General features: G+C 38.2%; 4 protein-coding genes across 23 annotated transcripts in view; 2 read left to right on the top strand and 2 right to left on the bottom strand.

Moving 5' to 3' along the window:
* LOC134814888 (serine/threonine-protein kinase D1-like) overlaps positions 1 to 1,673 on the top strand; it is a 30,694-nt gene extending 29,021 nt beyond the window's left edge. For 19 of the 20 annotated variants that reach the window (XM_063823201.1, XM_063823206.1, XM_063823204.1 and 16 more), the window contains 2 exons: positions 8 to 190; positions 337 to 1,665. In XM_063823201.1, coding sequence (XP_063679271.1) covers positions 8 to 190; positions 337 to 488 — 335 coding nt within the window. In that variant the 3' untranslated portion in view covers positions 489 to 1,665. Of the gene's footprint in view, positions 1 to 7; positions 191 to 336 lie in introns of all 20 variants that reach the window. The other variant, XM_063823202.1, reaches the window with a different exon arrangement.
* A 963-nt stretch (positions 1,674 to 2,636) lies between these two features.
* On the bottom strand, positions 2,637 to 10,471 carry LOC134815285 (ras-like protein RAS2). The gene is made up of 6 exons (XM_063823799.1): positions 10,329 to 10,471; positions 10,106 to 10,152; positions 9,494 to 9,516; positions 8,369 to 8,499; positions 3,789 to 3,888; positions 2,637 to 3,661 (listed from the first exon to the last, which is right to left on the bottom strand). Exons 1-6 carry the CDS (start codon positions 10,451 to 10,453, stop codon positions 3,524 to 3,526), a joined length of 564 nt encoding a protein of 187 aa, XP_063679869.1. The 5' UTR covers positions 10,454 to 10,471; the 3' UTR covers positions 2,637 to 3,523.
* A 161-nt stretch (positions 10,472 to 10,632) lies between these two features.
* Positions 10,633 to 11,397, bottom strand: LOC134815473 (uncharacterized). Its single transcript, XM_063824008.1, has one exon. The coding sequence runs from the start codon at positions 11,395 to 11,397 to the stop codon at positions 10,633 to 10,635; it is 765 nt and encodes a 254-aa protein (XP_063680078.1).
* Positions 11,398 to 17,882: 6,485 nt separating this feature from the next.
* Positions 17,883 to 19,199, top strand: part of LOC134815236 (phosphatidylinositol-3-phosphatase SAC1-like) — a 61,055-nt gene continuing 59,738 nt past the window's right edge. The window contains exon 1 of the mRNA XM_063823750.1: positions 17,883 to 17,908. The gene's annotated coding sequence lies outside the window, so the exon portion shown is untranslated. The remainder of the gene's footprint in view (positions 17,909 to 19,199) is intronic.

Here is a 19,199-nt window from a genome sequence, read left to right as displayed (position 1 = left end):
CACTCAGCCCCAGAAGTTATTTCCCACTGTAACTGGGACCGCAATATCGACGTGTGGGCGGCGGGCGTAGTCATGTACGTCACCCTCAGCGGCACATTTCCCTTCAACGAGGACGAGGACATCTGCGACCAGATCAACAACGCCAGTTTCATGTATCCCAGTAACCCCTGGAAACAGATTACCACGGATGGTGAGATGATCTCTTAATTTGAATCACATTTTTTGCCTAAGTTGAAGCGATACAGTTAACTAATATGTTCTGAAAAATAGCTTTCATACATTATTTCGTTGCATTCCACTGTTTAAAATCACAAATACTAACACCCAATTTTTCAGCTGTCGACCTGCTAAATCACATGTTGGTGGTAAAACCACACGATCGATTTGATGTCCACAAAACCTTATCTCACAGATTCCTGTCAAACAGTTCTTGTCTCACTGACCTTACCGCCTTAGAGGCCAGACACGGCGTTTCAATTACTAATTAATCATCTAGATTGCTAATTGATCAATTAAATCGCTAATTGATCGATTAAGTAATTAACACACGTCAATCAACCTTCAATACACTCAATGACTGTTTGCGCCGCTTATTTTATTCAAGTGAACCAGGAACTGTGCCCGTTTATTATGACCCAGGTATGAAGGTATCACGTGAAGTTAGCACGTGATTAGTTTTTGGTCGTCACTGTTGTCAGATTCTTACGCTGTGGTGTTTGACACTATAAGTTCAACAGTGTAATGAATAGATATTCGCCGCGCCAATTTATTTTTACAGTTTCTTTTTACCGGAGCAAGTGTTTGTTGTCACCTAGCCCGTCCCAGTGAACCCTTTAGGAGTATATTAATTAATTAATTGATAATTGCATTATTTGAATCTGTCTGAAGACTGAGGTATATTATCGTTAACTATAATCTGCGGGTATTGGTAATGAATCGTCTTTAGATAAATATGTGAATATACCTATCGTTTTATTTCTGGATTTTTCAGCGATATGTTTGAATTATTGTTTTGTCAGTGAAAGAAAGTGAAAGTATAATATGCGTTTTTAGCATATGTGAATTTTTAGCATATATTGACGGATGTGAAGGAATATGTGTTGACGGGATGAGTTTAATTAGTTAATTAATGATTAATACGAGGAAGTGTGGAAAATTTTTTTCTAAATTTTTAGTAGCTTCAAGTAATATCCCTATTTACATTACATCCTCAACGTCTTGACTTTTAGTAGAACTTGCTCATATGCAATAACTTTTGAGCAAATGTGAATTGATTTACCCTCCTCAAAAAATATTTTTATAGAAGTAGATATCACAGTGGATAACATCGAATGGTATGAGTTTTTCGTTTTCCATCATTTTGCACGATGTTTTAAACTTAATAAATTAATAGATAGACTTATAGTTATTGATGGGCAATAAACTCATGTTTGTTATGTTCGATATGCTGTGCTAGATAGACCAGTAGATGTTTTTGGTAGATCTCAGAACCGCTTCTTTTATTTCCATAAATCTCAATTTAGTTATTGACCATTAAGTTTTTTGCAAGGATTACCGTGTTGGTGTAGTAGCATATTTTTTGCGCGATATGTTTCAGCATTTTGTTTCACAATACCGTCTTATATTTGTGAGAATTATGTATATATTTGACTATCATACAATTTCAAAGAGAGAAGCCTCGTCTCATTTTGCTCTGGTCGGGTAAGATAAGGGAAATTTTAAAAAGAGATCTCAAAATCGCTCTTTGGAATAGAATTAATAATTGCAATATTGATATGTGTTATGCAATTCATATTTTTGGTTCTAAAGGGATCCACGAATAGCAACTCAATGCTATTACTACAGTTGCTTCTCCACTTTTTGACGTCTTGCTCTTTGTTATACGCGTACGTCCGTGCGACATTTAATTCCCAAAATGGTCAAATCGCATTATTTTTCAAAGCAGTCGCTAAGAGAAGGTCTGAAGAGATAACTTTACTATTGGTAATACAATAGGCTTACTTGATTGACGTAAAATATACAAATGCACCATTCCCAAGAGACCGTGATAAAAACTTATTATACTCAACCGATCTGTTTCTCAAATTTGGGCATCTTTAAGTTAAATTATTTACGGGATAGCTTCACGACGATGGACGACAATGTTCATTGTTCATGCATAAATCTTCGCCAAAGTGTTTCAGTCAGAGTATGGCTCCACCCTTTAATCAAAGGGGTTTCAGTCGGCTGTCCATACCCTCAAAGGAAATACATTTTCTATAAATATTGTGGAACATTCGTCGCAATTCTATAAACGGACTTCGATGTATTTGTAAGAGTCGCGACAGAAGCTCGATCAAAGCAGGTGCAATTATGAAAAATTGTAACTTCGAAAAGGCATGACCAACTCCTTATAAGGAAGTTAAGGAATACGCTCAATTTTGACAGGGTTATAAAAAATAATGAACTGTTAACAGAAAATGTGAGAGGTTATCGGAAATTTTTTTCGGGTTTGAGTATCTTGAACAGGGGATTCCAATTCAGCTTGGCGTTTTAACTCAACTTCCAAATCCTTTAGTGATACCCCAGAAACAAAATAGATGTTTTTTAAAAGTAATATAAAAGCATTCAGTTTATCAGATTACATTTTTAATCAACTGATATGCCTATGGCACAGGCCATAGGTCCTACTCTTGAAGTTAATATAAAACCAGCTGTATGTACAACTAATTTAGCAAGAGATATATAAATACAACATACATGCAACTCAAAGCAAGAAATCATAAATATTAGTAAAACAAAACGCGAATCTTTATACTCAAACAATCATCTGTTCGGCAACCACTAAAACGGTTATTAGTTCTATTAGATTCCCTAACTGCATAAATTTACGCAGAACAATCCCTTTTTAAATTGTTTTAAACCGGCGATTGATGAAGGAACTCGAGGAAAGACGAGCAGTAATACTGGTCCTAAACTCTGGAAATGGAAATTCAAAATGTTAGGCCCATTTTTCGAAATACGTCAGATCGTTCAATCGGTCTAAAAAAACTGACTTTCTCCAAAATGATGACTGATTTATTATCTAAAATCTAGATCTAATAAAAATTGTAAGTTCATTGACAGAAAGTTTATTAACAAATTTCCAGGGTTTTAACGGAGATTAGTAAAAATTTTCCTGCAGAACAGGGGCTAAACAAAATTTAAAGAAAATAAATTTGCAAATTCTAGAAAAATGCAACATATTTGTTTTGTTCAATGTTCATACTTCATACCGGTTACCGGATAAACGATTTAACTTTACCTTACACAGAGATTTTCAGATCAATGAGAAGGTTCAAAATACCCCTTGTAAAGCAGATTTATAATTTTGAAATAGCTCAAGAATCATGAATTTCCATCTCGAGATATTGCAGCTTATCCTTTTTCGAGCTCTTTCAAAAAGCACCCGCCGGTTTGAAATAATTTGAAGAAGGGAATCCACTATTTGTTGTTACAACTCTAACGACCCCTAAATCACTTATAAGATAAAAATAGATCCTGTTCAAAGTAAAACGCACAGTTTTCGAGCTCCTGTTTTAGGGGTTGCAACCCGCTTGTTGGACCTGATCTGTCTTACTAATTCAAAGAACGCTTCGTCAACGTTTAGTCTTACTTTGGCGCTGGCTTTCACAACCGGGATCTGAAAAGGTCATAATAATGAAATATGCAATGAACAAACTTAGCCTTAAGATGAATAAAATACACAAAGTTATCGAACTCGAAGCAGTTAGATGATGAATAAAAGGTAAGCTTTAAATGTAATTTACACTCATGTTTTTGGCAGCCCGGTCTATTCTATCTTCAGACACAGAATGTTCATTCTTTAAATCCCATTTGTTAGCAACTAGCACCATCGGAAACCACTCCCTGGTAAAATTTGTTCGTAAGTAAATAGTAAATGTGTCAATACACAACATCATATATATTCAAGAGTGCAATTCAAGATCCATCATTTGATTAACGCTGCGCGAGCCATGCATGCGGCGCGCACAATATGAACACAGTAAATGACAGGACGATTATGTTGAAGTTCAAAGACGTCATAGCGCCTTACAAATAAAATTATATTTCTGTTTCCGCTTGAGGCCTTATATTTATATCGAAGAATTGAAGTTGTTAAAAGTTCGTCATCTGTCACTGCAAGCTCGATAAAGTGTGTCATATGTCACATGATACCCTATCAGCAACTTCATTAAAGTTCCAGGGCATATCACCGTGCCCTCGATATTTAATAGGAAGTTCAAATGGCAACGGCGCTTTATCACAAAGTTTCAATTTACCTGAACAGCATGAGGTGATGATAGTATGATGTATTATTCACACGTTATGCAATATGTTAAATTTAGCCCACAGGATAAGAATACATTGACGATATTGTAGTCGGAGAGACAGTGTTAAATGTCCGTAAATCTAGCAATTAACTATGGATATATTACTAAGTATGGCTTTGCAATTAATTGACTATCACATACAATACGTCAATAACCACTGCCAAGTTGCACTGTTTTTATTTTCAAAGTGATAAAATGTGCTTTAATTTATTAAAATAAGGATGAGTATGTGTCAAGGGGGAAGCCAACCAAATCCTGTTCGAAACCCCAATTTTTAGTTGAAGGTCGACACCTAAACCTCTCGACACCTAAACCTATACTTTAAACCTTGTTTCCCAAAGTACGAGAGTTAAAGCACGGAAGACAGGGTGCCAATTTCTTAATTCTCGCCATATAAACTATATGTGACCAATTTCAATAGTATGAATAGGAACACTTCTAAATGTGTCCACTCGTAAGAGTCGTGATCCAATATATTTTAACAATGGTTAAGGAGAACCTCCAAAATGGACACATTTGTAATTGGATCCACGCCACGAAAAATAAACAAGTTTTTATTGCGTTACAATGAGATGCTATTTCTAACGATCAAAAATCCAGTAAAAAGTAAAAACTATCTAATGTAAAGAGTCATTTTCACTGAAGAGTCTTTAAATCCTTATTAAAGTCTAGATCTTAAAATTAGATCGCATGTTACGTTTTGCTTACATCATCTTGGTCTAACAAAATAATTCGCATTTAAGGAATTAGAATGCGATTTAAGGAATTAGAATTTACCGTGAAGTTCACAGATCCAACACACTTAACAAAAGTAAGTATCCTACACACCCAAACAATACATGGGAATGTACAAACTACACTATACACATATACTACACAGAGAGTACATACTAAAGTACACTATACACACGCACACACACTACAAGTGTAGGGTGTCATGGATAGTTACATCCTATACAGCCGGGTATATTGCTAGTCTTCTAATCACTTATCGTATCAGGGAGCTATACTATTATTATAGGTACAGTGTACACACACCAGTTAGCCACTGTCAGCTTTCACAATTATTGTTATCGCAGTTAATGTTATATATTATAATGTTTTATATGTTGATAAAAGTGTTGTTGGAAAGAAAAGTTGATTTATTATTAGTTATTCTGTGTTGTTAATTAATAAATTCGCGGGTGATAGGTCAAAATATGAGAGGTTGTGCTTCGTTACACTTCGATTAGAGATATAAAGTTAGAGCTGCAAATAGATTGTTATTTGATACTACTGACAAAATATAAATTACAGACCAGCAACCTTTCACAGTTTCTAATTTTCCGCCAAATTTCATGCAGCTCACGCCCACCTGACATTTGTCAGCACATTTGAGCGCTGCTGAGTACTGATGCGCTATTGGGCGCAATGTAGTGTGATCACCAATATTTGAGCGCAGTAAAATTGAGTTTATACCTTTATGGACTTCACTTTTTTACTTTGAACAGTCGAAAATAAAGTAGAACACAATTAGAATCAGTTTACAATCAAGATTTGTGTTCATAATACTAAGTAAAATTCACTGAGTTGAGATTCTACCATTGTAGTTAAGGACTTGTATTGTCTTATTGTAGCCATTTTGTGCGATCTGGTCGATAAACGAGCGGAATAAGTTTAAAATTAAAGATAAACACGTTTCTGTAGAAATGTTCTCAAGATTTCTGCTATTGTGCTTAATCTAAACATAATGCTCACTAGAACAAAACAATTAAAATTAAATATCACATTCAGGAGTGCGATTTAGTGCAAAATTAGTATTATCCGGCATTTGTGATGAAGTTAAAACTCACTCCACTTAAGGATTCAATAGTTAATTTCGGGCTACCCCTTGCGCTGTAACTCCATACTGCAATGTTACTTACTGAAACATACAAGTTTCTTGGATGAGGTCATCAATTTCAATGAAACAGTTTGACAAATTGTCAAATGTTCCGTTACGTTTTGAAATGTTTGGTAATGTTTTCTGTTCGATAAATGACAGAACATTGTTGTCATTTTACACTATTGAGAAATTACGTACCACCAAAAAGTTGTCTAGCAGGAAAATAACTTCAAGTGCAGACAGGGTATTTCAACACAGTGACCAACCCGACATACAGACGGAATTAAAAGAAAACTTCTGGCAATTACTACATTCCATTAGAAGCACAGAGATAAAGTGCAGACTGCACATAATTATCACGCAGGTATGTTGCAGGGAGAATGAGACGATAACATAGAATTGCTGGTATGTGTAGTGTGTACGTAACTGCTCAGACGATTGCATTGGCACAACCCGGAAGTATGTGGAGAGATTTGTGGAGTAAAAAAAGTAATAAATAAATGTTAAAATGAGGAAATCAATTGCGCAATTACATTGTGATCATCATTAGGTAAAGTGTGATCACAAGTATTAGATAACTTGTGTTGCTCAATATGCATTCAGATTTAAGTTAGAGTCAGGTTGAGTATAGTAGAGTAGCAGCTAGAGTAGCTCAATATGCATTCAGATTTAAGTTAGAGTCAGGTCGAGTATAGTGGAGTAGCAGCTAGAGTCAGGTTGAGTATAGTAGAGTAGCAACTAGAGTCAGGTTGAGTATAGTAGAGTAGCAGCTAGAGTCAGGTCGAGTATAGTAGAGTAGCAGCTAGAGTCAGGTTGAGTATAGTAGAGTAGCAACTAGAGTCAGGTTGAGTATAGTAGAGTAGCAGCTAGAGTCAGGTTGAGTATAGTAGAGTAGCAGCTAGAGTCAAGTTGAGTATAGTAGATTAGCAGCTAGAGTCAGGTTGAGTAAAGTAGGGTAGAAGCTAGAGTTAGGTTCAGTATAGTGGAGTAGCAGCTAGAGTCAGGTTGAGTATAGTAGAGTAGCAGCTTAGCAGCTAGCTGCTAGAGTCAGGTTGAGTATAGTAGAGTAGCAGCTAGAGTCAGGTCGAGTATAGTAGAGTAGCAGCTAGAGTCAGGTTGAGTATAGTAGAGTAGCAGCTAGAGTCAGGTTGAGTATAGTTGAGTAGCAGCTAGAGTCAGGTTGAGTATAGTAGAGTAGCAGCTAGAGTCAAGTTGAGTATAGACCTGTATAGTAAAGTGCCAGCTAGATTCAGATTGAGTATTGCTTATTGACACATCTCATGTATGCAGTGATTAATCAAAATGCGTCACATCTCATGATCTCAACTAGAGTATCATTGGATTGCACAGCAAAGGAGCTTGATAACAAAGTCTCATTACTAAGAAAGCACAGTTCTCGTGACAAGGTTACTGAATTCTTATAGTCATAAAACTGTGTAGCACGGTCCGACACAGACCATAGCAGCTTAGGAGGTGCAACTTAGAAGCAGAGAAACTGACCTTTATTTGAAACCGAAGCTGATCTCAGTGTACTACGGCTAAATCAAAATCAAATTAATCAAAAGAATATTGGGAATCCCAAATTGTAATATAAACAAGAATTGCGCCCGTTGTTTCGTTTTGGCGGACGCTAGATTTCCGTTCACTATAACTATAATTATAAGTTCCAATCAGCTCACTTCATAATAATAATATTGATACACATTAGTACACTATACTACGCTTGCCACGTACAAATTGGGCTTAAAACCTAATACTATACATTGCATAGTAAACATTAAAATACACTCGCGCCCGGCGCCGCGCATTCATTGACAGGCTAGCTAAATACATCACATCTCCGCAAGCAATACTCGCGAGCTGCACTGCGCGCTAGTTGTCATGGTAACGGACGGAATGACACCATATTTAAACCCACCTACTGCTATCTCCAAAATCCACGTTTTTCTGCAAAAACGTCCATTCATAACCTTTCACTATTGCCTTTTTACAAAAGGGTGAACGGAAAAAATCTTTATTTCAAAATATTTGTACATTGTACAACCGCCTGTTTTAAAATTTAATTTCTAATTTTAATTTCTAACCCTACTACTATACATATACAAGTGTACAGTGTAGGACGTAGAAAGTCGAAAGTAAGAAGTTTACTCACACGTCATGAACTCTCAATATCTGAGTATTGAAAATCTGGACCTCCTCAAAACTGCGCTGGTCTGAAATGGAGAAGAGAAGAAGGAAACCATCTCCCGCTCTCATGTACTGCTCTCTCATGGCACTGAACTCCTGGTAAGTATAATTATTAATTACCACTGACAAGTTACGTGAAAAAATTAAGTTAGTGACACTGACAAGGTATACAATAAGGTGACTTGCAACAGATTCATATAGTGGCCTTGAAAGCACCAAAAATGAGTTACTCTCTGCTTCGTTTCACGAACAAATTATGCTGATGTTCCCTGATGTTTGAAAAAGCTTAACATGGTTTCGTATCAGCTGGCACAACCTTCATAACCCCCTTCGTACCAAGATAAGATCGATGGTGCACTTACTGCTTCTTCATCAAAGGGCTTAGCTGACTGTTCGGTTTACTCCTCAGTTAAGGACAAATTTAACTTCAATCATCCCCAAAACATCACTGACCTAGCCGGTGTGCTCTCCAATAAAACTCTAGACCCTACCAAGTTTACTGCCACAGCAAGTGCAATCCATGCAATTCTCTCTGTGAATGAACTACATTCAGCCACTATAAGAGCCCAGAATTCCACTCAAATACTGGCCAGTGGGCACTGCATAATGCAATAGGACCACAAAATAAAAATCAAGAAAATTTGATTTATTTTTAGACTAGCATAACATTTCTGAATTATTCCTTCATATTTGTAAATAATTGGGATCGATTTTGGTTAAAATTATTTCAGGATTACTGCAAATGTGTATTCAAAGTAATTACCCCTTGTGTATCCTCCTCCTACGGATAAAAATAGCAATTATTGACAGATTTGCCGCCAATTTATTGATATCCTACAGTCTTTCCCTTACACTTAGTGGAAACTAAACGTTTTGAATATTCTTCAGAATTTCCTTTGCCAGACCTCTCACATTTAAATAATATACTGACCAACTCAATGTTAAGTTATTACTCAAAGCTAAAATAGCGTCGTATATGAAGGCCAAGGGGTGCACAGGAATTGTGTACGGTTCTCGTGTGTTGGTGGGTTGGCACTGTGCCAACTTGGAACATTACTCAAAAACCCTTCACAACTCACAAAGAACTCACCTCTTGTCCGGCAGTATCCAGAACTGAAATATAAATGATTAGAAATATAAATGATTAATGTTATGTTCAGTTAGATTTACTGGGATTAAGTTATGGTTAATGTGATAAATTTTCACAGCGCAACATATCATATTATCATAATATGCATAATAGGGAGAATCAAAGGTAATGTAAAGTTCAGAGAGTGTAAATTTAGGGGGTGGGTGAGATGTAAAGCTAATGTGAGGTTGCGAGGATTCAAGATGTTGGTGAAATTAAGAGGATACAAAATAAAAGTTGAGAAGTAATGTGTCAAAATAAGAAAATCTGATAGTTGAAAGATAGAAGACGAGAAAATAAGTTGAGAGGTTTGCGAAGCTGGTAAGAGAGTACCAGAGTGAGGGACTGTTCGGCACAGTGTCAACATGACGAGTATTGCTGTCATAAATACTTAATAAAATACATAAAAATGTGCATAATAAAGAAAAAGTATGGCTTTGCTGTCAAAAAGTTTGCAACTTGTATGTTTTACAAGTTACGCACCGGAGATAGGCTCCGGAGCAGATAAAGTGCACTAATGGGTATAGTGCCAGTGTGAGGTATTTACACTGCTTTAACTAGTTAAAAACTTACTGTCTAAAATAGCTACTTTGTTGTCCACGCGCGTCTGTTTCCTGTAGCTGAAAACAATACAGTGTGATGTTAGTGTACAAAACTTCACCTTACTAAACACCATTTTATTTGCTCACACCATTACTGACACTCACTATATTACTTTTCATTACTCACAATCACCAACATTACTGGATATGTATATCAAGAAAAATAAGGATAAAAGAAACTGTAAAGTACAAACCAGTCCTCAATAGTGGGATCATAGTCCTCTACGAAGTGGCGTTGTATGAACTGGATAGTAAGCGCACTTTTACCCACTCCCCCGCCACCCACAACCACTAGTCTGTGATTTTCTATTTCCGTCATACCATCCTATTCTAATAACATCCTACAACAAAGTCAAGTTATTCCGCGAAAAATATTGTACATTTAACAGTGTAAATATGTAATGCAGTTACATAACATCTTGCACTCACATAAAACTTTTCATCAAATTAATGCAGCGGACAACTGTTGAGTATCATACCAGCAGTGTACAGTCTATATTAATATAAGGTTTGTGGGAGAGGGTGGATGTAGAGGGTGGAGGTATAGGGTGGAGGTAGAGGGTGGAGGTGGAAGTTGAGGATGGAGGTAGAGGGTCGAGGTAGAGAGTCGAGGTGGAAGTTGAGGGTGGAAGTAGAGGGTGAAGGTTGACGGTGAAAGTTAAGGTGGAAGTTGAGGGTGGAGGTAGAGGGTGGAGACTGGAGGTAGAAGGTGGAGGTAGAGTGTGGAGGTAGAGGGTGGAGGTAGAGTGTGGAGGTAGAGGGTGGAGGTAGAGGGTGGAAGTAGAGGGTGGAGGTAGAGGGTGGAAGTAGAGGGTGGAGGTAGAGGGTGGAGGTAGAGGGGGAGGTAGAGGTAGAGGTAGAGGGTGGAGGTAGAGGGGGAGGTAGAGGGGGAGGTAGAGGTAGAGGTAGAGGGTGGAGGTAGAGGGTGGAGGTGGAAGTTGAGGGTGGAAACCGGAAGTAGAGGGTGGAGGTGGAGGTTGAGGGTGGAAGTAGAGGGTGGACGTTGAGGGTGGAGACTGGAGGTAGAAGGTGGAGGTAGAGGGTGGAGGTAGAGGGTGGAAGTAGAGGGTGGAGGTAGAGGGTGGAAGTAGAGGGTGGAGGTAGAGGGTGGAAGTAGAGGGTGGAGGTAGAGGGTGGAGATAGAGGGTGGAGGTAGAGGGTTGAGGTAGAGGGTGGAGGGATGTACGGTAGCTCTATGTGGAAACAGATCTTATGGTGTTTTCTAAAGAGGAGTGGAGGAGTAATCATCCTAGCAAACGTCATGGTTAAGCTTGACTTTATGTCTCCTTTCTGATTTGACTAGGTTTAGTTTAGAGTGGGAAGACCTAGAGATCTGGAGATTAGCTCTACCCCTCATTCCTATCAAAAAATTGATAAATATCTATTATGATTGTTGCTATCAATGAGTGTACTGCCAAGTAACAGTCTGTTAAACTTTCATTAAAAGAGGAAACCCTGATGCTCATGCTAATAACTTTATTTGTGATGCTATATTTGGGCAGGTCTGGTCAGACACAGTTCAAAGGTGTTAGATAAAATGCTAGTATTACTAATTGTATACCTTTATTTCTACTATACATAACATATTTTAATAGTGAGATGGACTGAAAGTCTGACACCAAGCAACTCTTGCTCTATCATCAGTTGAAGTCATCAGTCATGTTCCCAATAAGAATTCAATTATCAGTATTCGGTAAATCTACATTAGTAGAGTAATTATACTTAGATTTTTATTGATGCTCAACCTCGAGAACTCTATTGTTACTGTAAAATCATTAATTTCCACAGGGTTATTTACGCAATTTCTTTATTTTTGAATTCGTGAAAATTGATGCCCCAACAATTATCCATCTTTTGAAGCGCCTGTAAATATATCTGGTTTTACAGTCAAACCTCTATTACCAGGCATCTCGGGATTAGAAAAGTGCACGGTATAGAAAAAAATCCATTATAGAGAGGTTCACATGATCCCAACCCCAGTATCTGTAACCTCGCAAATAACCTGTCAAGCATGTTATATGAGCTATGATAAGTCACATTTCTCGCACAAAACGAGCTAATTATCTTAAAGTTTGCGGGAAAAGAAGAGGCTTGGCATATCGAGGTACCCGGTATAGAGAGGCCAATTATAGAGAGGTTTGACTGTACATCTTTTCTCCTGAATTTCATAACTGGAAAGTTGCAACATCTTGTGAAACAATTGTCAATTGTCCATCTTCATCAGATTTTAAACTACTAAAATACACATGCATTCATGGACAGATTATTGACCGTAAGATCGAAATTGTAAAACTATAATAGAGATTCAAGCCACAAACCCTTCTTCTTCAGTTCAAGGAGTGGTCATCTTACGTCCTTTTTCCAGTCACCACACAATTGTCTCCCTGAATGGCAGCCAATCTTAATTTATTATAGAACCAAAGATCTGGGTACTAGTGGGGAGGTTGGCCATATTTATTTTGACACAAGAGATATAGAATATATAAGATATGGATCATATCCCTGCTGGTAGCCATATTTCAAAATCTAGATGTAAAAAACCACGTATAGGGGATTGCTTGAGGGACCATCCAGGTCCTAACCCGACAGACACCCCATCAACATTGATAAAAAACAAACTGTCAGTAGATGCAATTGTATTCTTCGCCTGCACTGAATGATAGGCAATCCTAGATGGAAATCCGAAATAGCATGGTATCACAGTATTGTTGATCTTCGGCAAGAAATCCTCGGAGCAGAAAGTTAAAAACAAAACACGGGTCTCATAAATCAAAAAATACTAAATAATGTTAAAGAGATAATATCAGATTAACTGTCGCAAAAAATGGTTAAAGTATACATATTACATAATTGATTTTATTGACACACCGATAAAAACCAGAAAAACAAGAAGTGGATACTCGGAAACAAAAAATAACACAAAAAAAGACTAAAAGCCACAAAAAATAGCTTAACCAGGCTATAGCTGATCATACAAATAGTTCTTTAACTTACCCTTAAAAGAGACAATATTATCGATGTTACGGACATTAAGAGGGAGAGAATTCCATGATTCAGGTGCATAGTTGCTGAACCGCCTGCTAGTTGCCTTCAATTTAGAGAACTTAGGTATCTTGGCAGTATCGAGATAGCCCGACCACTGGTCCGCGGACCACTGTCCGCGGACCACTGTCTGCGGACCACTGTCTGCGGACCACTGTCTATCAGATCATATTACTGTATAATAACAGTATCCCCTGAATCAAGCAGGGTTCACATCATCCCCTGAATCAAGCAGGGTTCACATCATCGCACGCGAATTCCAATCAGCGGTGGTGTCAAGGCTTATTAAACGATTAAGCAACCTTACGAGATCAGTTCACATCATGCAATATATAAAGAATAACTATTATCAGACTGCATCAATCATTTCTATCATCAACTCCTTCTTGAACAACTACAACTATGGTCTCAGAGAAAACGAAACGGATGAACTCAGCCCTACCCTGCGACCCTATCTGCAAACCTGTCTCACCTCTCATCAGCGATTCGAGTGTGGATGAATATCTTCCAGTCAGACACCGCGTTTTCAGAAAGTCCAGTCATCTGTGATACCGCAATGCCAGCTAGTCCTTTTATACTCAAACAGAACAGCAGTTGTATGAAGGTCTTGAGAGCGAGCTTCTGTCCAGAGAGGACGCTGTCTGTTTTAATATTCTTGTACTTCTTGCAGGGGGAGCAGCGCCATATCAGTCCATCTGGAGACTTCGAGGACGAGCAGGGAACCAGGGACATAGATGCATTACACCCAGGACAGGACATGGAGCTCTTTAGGAGGTTTTTCTGGAATAGGAAGTCTCGAGCATTCTCTAGGGAGGCGGTGGGTCCATTAATTTCGTCCATTAGACAGAAGAGTACCATGTCAGGAATTGGAATAGTTGTTGATGATGGCAACTGATAATACTTCACCAAAAACGAACGACTTATATACCACATTTTAATCGTAATCATTTATTTCATTGAGCAATCAATATTATTCGTAACTAATTATATCCGAGAATAATCGTAATCAATAGTTTGATCCAGTAATTTACTACGCTACAATTAATTATGCCAGTCGTAACTAATTGCATCCAAGATACCATACATACCATTCATATGATCTGGTAACCAATCAACTATTCACAAACACCTGTTGCTTGATTCAGGGGATACTGTTATTATACAGTAATATGATCTGGTAGACAGTGGTCCGCATACAGTGGTCCGCAGACAGTGGTCCGCGGACAGTGGTCCGCGGACCAGTGGTCGGGCTATCTCGATACTGCCGGTATCTTCATAAGAAGGTTGCATGCTGTTTTTGTGTATAAGATGAACAGGATAGGTCCCAATAGAGAGCCCTGGGGTACCCCAAACAACAGACACAGGAAGTCAGATAATGAGTCATCTACCTTAACCTTGAAAAACCTGCCTGAGAGGTATGAACTAAACCATTTCAATGCAGAGTCCTTAATACCAAAATCTTTTGCCAGCTTCTTAAGAAGGATTGTATGATCAATCGTGTCGAAAGCAGCAGAGAGATCAAGTAGGACTACAATCACAATGTTGTTCTTCTGCACTTCCTTAAGAATATCGTCTGCCATCCTGACCATCAGGGTTTCACAACTGTGGTTCGCTCTGTATCCAGACTGAACTAGGCAATGCAGACTGTTTAAATGTAAGTGATTGTTCAACTGCTCAAGTACAATCTTTTCAATCAGTTACTTTAGACATAACTACAAGATTTGAGACTGGTCTGTAATTCTTCAGAATATCTGGATCAGCATTCTTCTTCTTGATAGTGGGCTTGACCAGTGCAGTCTTCATCTCGGCTGGAAACACACCTTGCAACATAGAACCGTTTATTATGTGCAGGAGGATCGGTGCCAACTCCTGAGAGCATTTCTTCAACATGAAAGTTGGAATAGGGTCAAGACTACAAAACTTGTTAGACATCTTAGAAATGGTGTGTAACAGGTGCTGCCTAGTGATGGAGTGAAATTTATCAAATGATGGCCCTGAATAGGTGCTTTCAAGATTCTCTGACGATGACAAGTTCCCTCCGATATGACTTCCTTCTTCTTCTATCCCAAGTCTGATATCATTCACTTTATCAGCAAAGAAAACTTTAAAACTTTCTGCAAGTTTTTTAGTGTCATTACCATGTGGCCTTTCTTGGGTAGTTTCACCCGTGAGTCTATAAACTTTCTTGTACAGAGCCTTCGTGTCTCCCGCAGAGGCTAAGAGGGCTTTTCTATTGTAAGTAATCCTCTTCTGTCGCTCAATGACAATAAATTTGTTCCTGAGGTTGACCAAAATATCCTTTTGTCCCTTGCCTTTCCTCCAGGCTCTCTCAGCTGCTCTCCTCTGCCTCTGTAAAGCTTTCAGATCCTGATCGATCCAAGGTTTACCTTTGTCTTCACTCTTCATATCCTTACTGATCACAGGACAATGCTTACTGGGCCGCGCTCAGCCTGTCATTCCGCCTAATCTCTATTCTATATTTATGAACATGATAGCCTGAGGTCCCCAGGTAAAACAATGTTTGTCCAATGTCCATAAGTTCCAATAGAATACTATTGTACATCTTAACTGACTCATCAAGACTCTCAGAGCACCAAGCATCTCTTTTACAGAGATCAGAAACCAAAATATTTGCTTAAAAATCCTCAACCACAATACTTTTAAAATCACGATAGTTCATCACCCTAGTACAGTATCATCCAAAGAGGTCTTCAGTCTCACAGACACTACAAATTTAACAAGAAAATGATCTGATCTAGTCCCAGATTCCACAATGTTGATAGAAGTCTTTAATTTAAAGACTTTGGTCGTTATCACGAGGTCAAGAGTTCCTTCTTGATTGTGAGTTCTTTTTAGTGGTACACATTGGATGAAATAATAAAATATTTAGTATGCAATTTTGTGGATCCTAGCTGACTCTACTGCCAAATTACCTAATTTGTAATTATTTACCAAAAGTGTAGTCCATTGTTAATGGACCAGCTCTGCGCGCGCTTACTTCGTAGCACTTTCCTCGAGAAGAAAGCGGCGCGCGCGCTCCTTCGAACAAATTTAGACGAGTTACATTCCACATTCGTCAACCAAAGGTGTATTTAGGGGAGCTGTAAATAACATGCTTAATTCATAATTGCACTTGTCTGTTGCCACTTTATACTTGTATTATAACTTATTTTAATTGACGATGTCAATTCATCTCAGTTCGGCGCGGCACAGTAGCGCATTGCGCTACAACCCTTAACCCTAACCCTAACGAGAAATTAGACTAATTACTTTTTTATATATTATACGGTCATATGATCACGTGATCGAGACAATTTTCGCAAATATCTCGTCCGCGTCAGAGGAGCATTTCAACCTTATAAATCAGCGTCCGAAAATACATCCGCGATGGAAGTTGGTTATTCGTTACGCGGCAACTGTCAGGGCCCTTTTAGAGCAATATCTGAGATCGACTGTAAATAATATCTGAGAGAGAGAGAGATAGAGATAGAGAGAGAGAAAGAGAGAGAGAGAGAGAGAGAGAGAGAGAGAGAGAGAGAGAGAGAGAGAGAGAGAGAGAGAGAGAGAGATATCAGAGAGAGAAAGAGATTGTAGGTTTATAACCTACCAGGACGCGCACCGAGTTGGACTCGTCGACGGTCCAATATATGGAACAGATATTTTACGAGTACAGAGTATCACCCGTTAAGAGAGAGAGAGAGAGAGAGAGAGAGATTGACTGCATTGTTAATACTTAAAGTTAATCATGGTCTGGCCCGGCGCGCAATACTTCGAAGCACTTGCCATCGGCATTTCCAATTTCGAGAAGAAAGCGTGCGGCGCGCGTACTGCCAGTGCTACTTCGAAGAAATTTAGTCTTAGACGAGTAACATCCGTTAATGGGATCCCTAGCTAGCTCTGTGGTGGGTGACTATAACGATTAACGATGGGGGACCTGAATGAGTGAAGGTTGAAAGAGAATTCCCTGGTGGTTTAATAGCTTTTATTAAAGCTATGTTCCTGGTTCATCTATACTAGGAAGGTTCGTGTTGGCAAGTTTCGACCTCTATACTCAACGAAATCAGATCTGGCATACACACTACACACAACACACAACACACTACACACTACACACTACACACTACACACTACACACTACACACTACACACTACACACTACACACTACACACTACACACTACACACTACACACTACACACTACACACTACACACTACACACTACACACTACACACTACACACTACACACTACACACTACACACTACACACTACACACTACACACTACACACTACACACTACACACTACACACTACACACTACACACTACACACTACACACTACACACTACACACTACACACTACACACTACACACTACACACTACACACTACACACTACACACTACACACTACACACTACACACTACACACTACACACTACACACTACACACTACACACTACACACTACACACTACACACTACACACTACACACTACACACTACACACTACACACTACACACTACACACTACACACTACACACTACACACTACACACTACACACTACACACTACACACTGGCGCAGAGAGCACACCTTCCGTTAGTTCCAACCAGGCCACACCGCGTGGAGGTTCGGTGAGAATTTCGTGACCCTGAAAATCGATATTATTTTTTTATTTTTTTATTTTTAAGTTTTAATACTTTCAACACTACTATATAACAAATAATTTGAGCATGATGATGAATAAGAAGTTGTTACTTTGAAACGTCGTTAATTATCCTAACAGTGCAGTATCATTTGTCGCAAGAAATCAGAATAATCAGAAACTATTTGGAACTCCAAAAACTGTCAATTTTTATCTTTCACCCTGTTAATTACATTTATTGGGCGGCGCTCAGCCTGTCATTCCGCCGAATCTCTATTCGGATCGCGTTCGGTTATTATGGACACGTTCATTTGAGTTTGAGGATATTGGTAAATATTAGTTATCCTATTAAAAGGCACAGTGTAGTGAATTTGTCACACTATGAAATTATTTAAACCCCTGGCCCTGATGGTTAGGATAATCGTTTCATCCTCTAGGCAGACTTTATCATATATGATATAATTATAACGATATCTTAATCAGATGATAAGATATCGCCTAAATACGGCCGGTACGGAAATGTTTACCTTGTCACACTATAAACATATAACGGAGTAAATATGGACCCCTTGCTGTCATTTTTGACCAAATTTTCGAGTGTCCCAGTCACTCCAGTTGATAGGATGGGTACATATGACAATTACCTACATATTTGACGACTTTTATCGTTAAATGGTGCGTCTAGGTTTACACCGTCACAAATTTAAGAAAATATATGAGGCACCGTGACAAGGAATGCTGAGTAGTGTACTGTGTATGATTATTTGATGACCTGGAAGTGCTGGGTCAGCAAATAACACACAGAAGGCACAAATAAGTTTACTTTGTCGCATACTCTTGATGATATCTGAACAGTGAACATAGAACATGTGTGAAATTGAGCAAATATTAATATACCAGTTTGAACACCCTATATTACGTACTGGATCAATCGACACTATTTTACAACCACAAACCATGAGTCACATAAATTATTATGTGGTAATAATATGTTAACAGTGTCACAATTGAAACATCGTGACATGGTAGAAAATAGGTTAATTTCGTCACAAACAAAATAGTTTAACTCTGTTTGCTCCTTATTGGAAAATAACTAGTTTATCGAAAATTGTATGATGGTAAAGTTATTTTGAATTCTAATAGAGGTATGATGAATTTCAAAATAGGGCAAGCAATGTCAATTTCGTCACAGCATTTTTGTGACAATGTTAACATCAAATTCAATTCTTATCTACTTATTTATTATTTAAACACCAGTATTTATTAAGCAAAACAGCTTGCTGGAATCAATGAATCACTTTATAACAAGCATAAAATAGAATTCTGCTTATGCTACTTGCTCATAGTCATTTAATTTATGCAATAGAACATGTCCTTC

Source organism: Bolinopsis microptera, chromosome 5 (genome assembly GCF_026151205.1).
Source record: "Bolinopsis microptera isolate Bmic1 chromosome 5, MBARI_Bmic_1.0, whole genome shotgun sequence".
Taxonomy (NCBI): Eukaryota; Metazoa; Ctenophora; class Tentaculata; order Lobata; family Bolinopsidae; genus Bolinopsis; species Bolinopsis microptera.
This window is presented reverse-complemented; position numbering and strand designations above follow the sequence as displayed.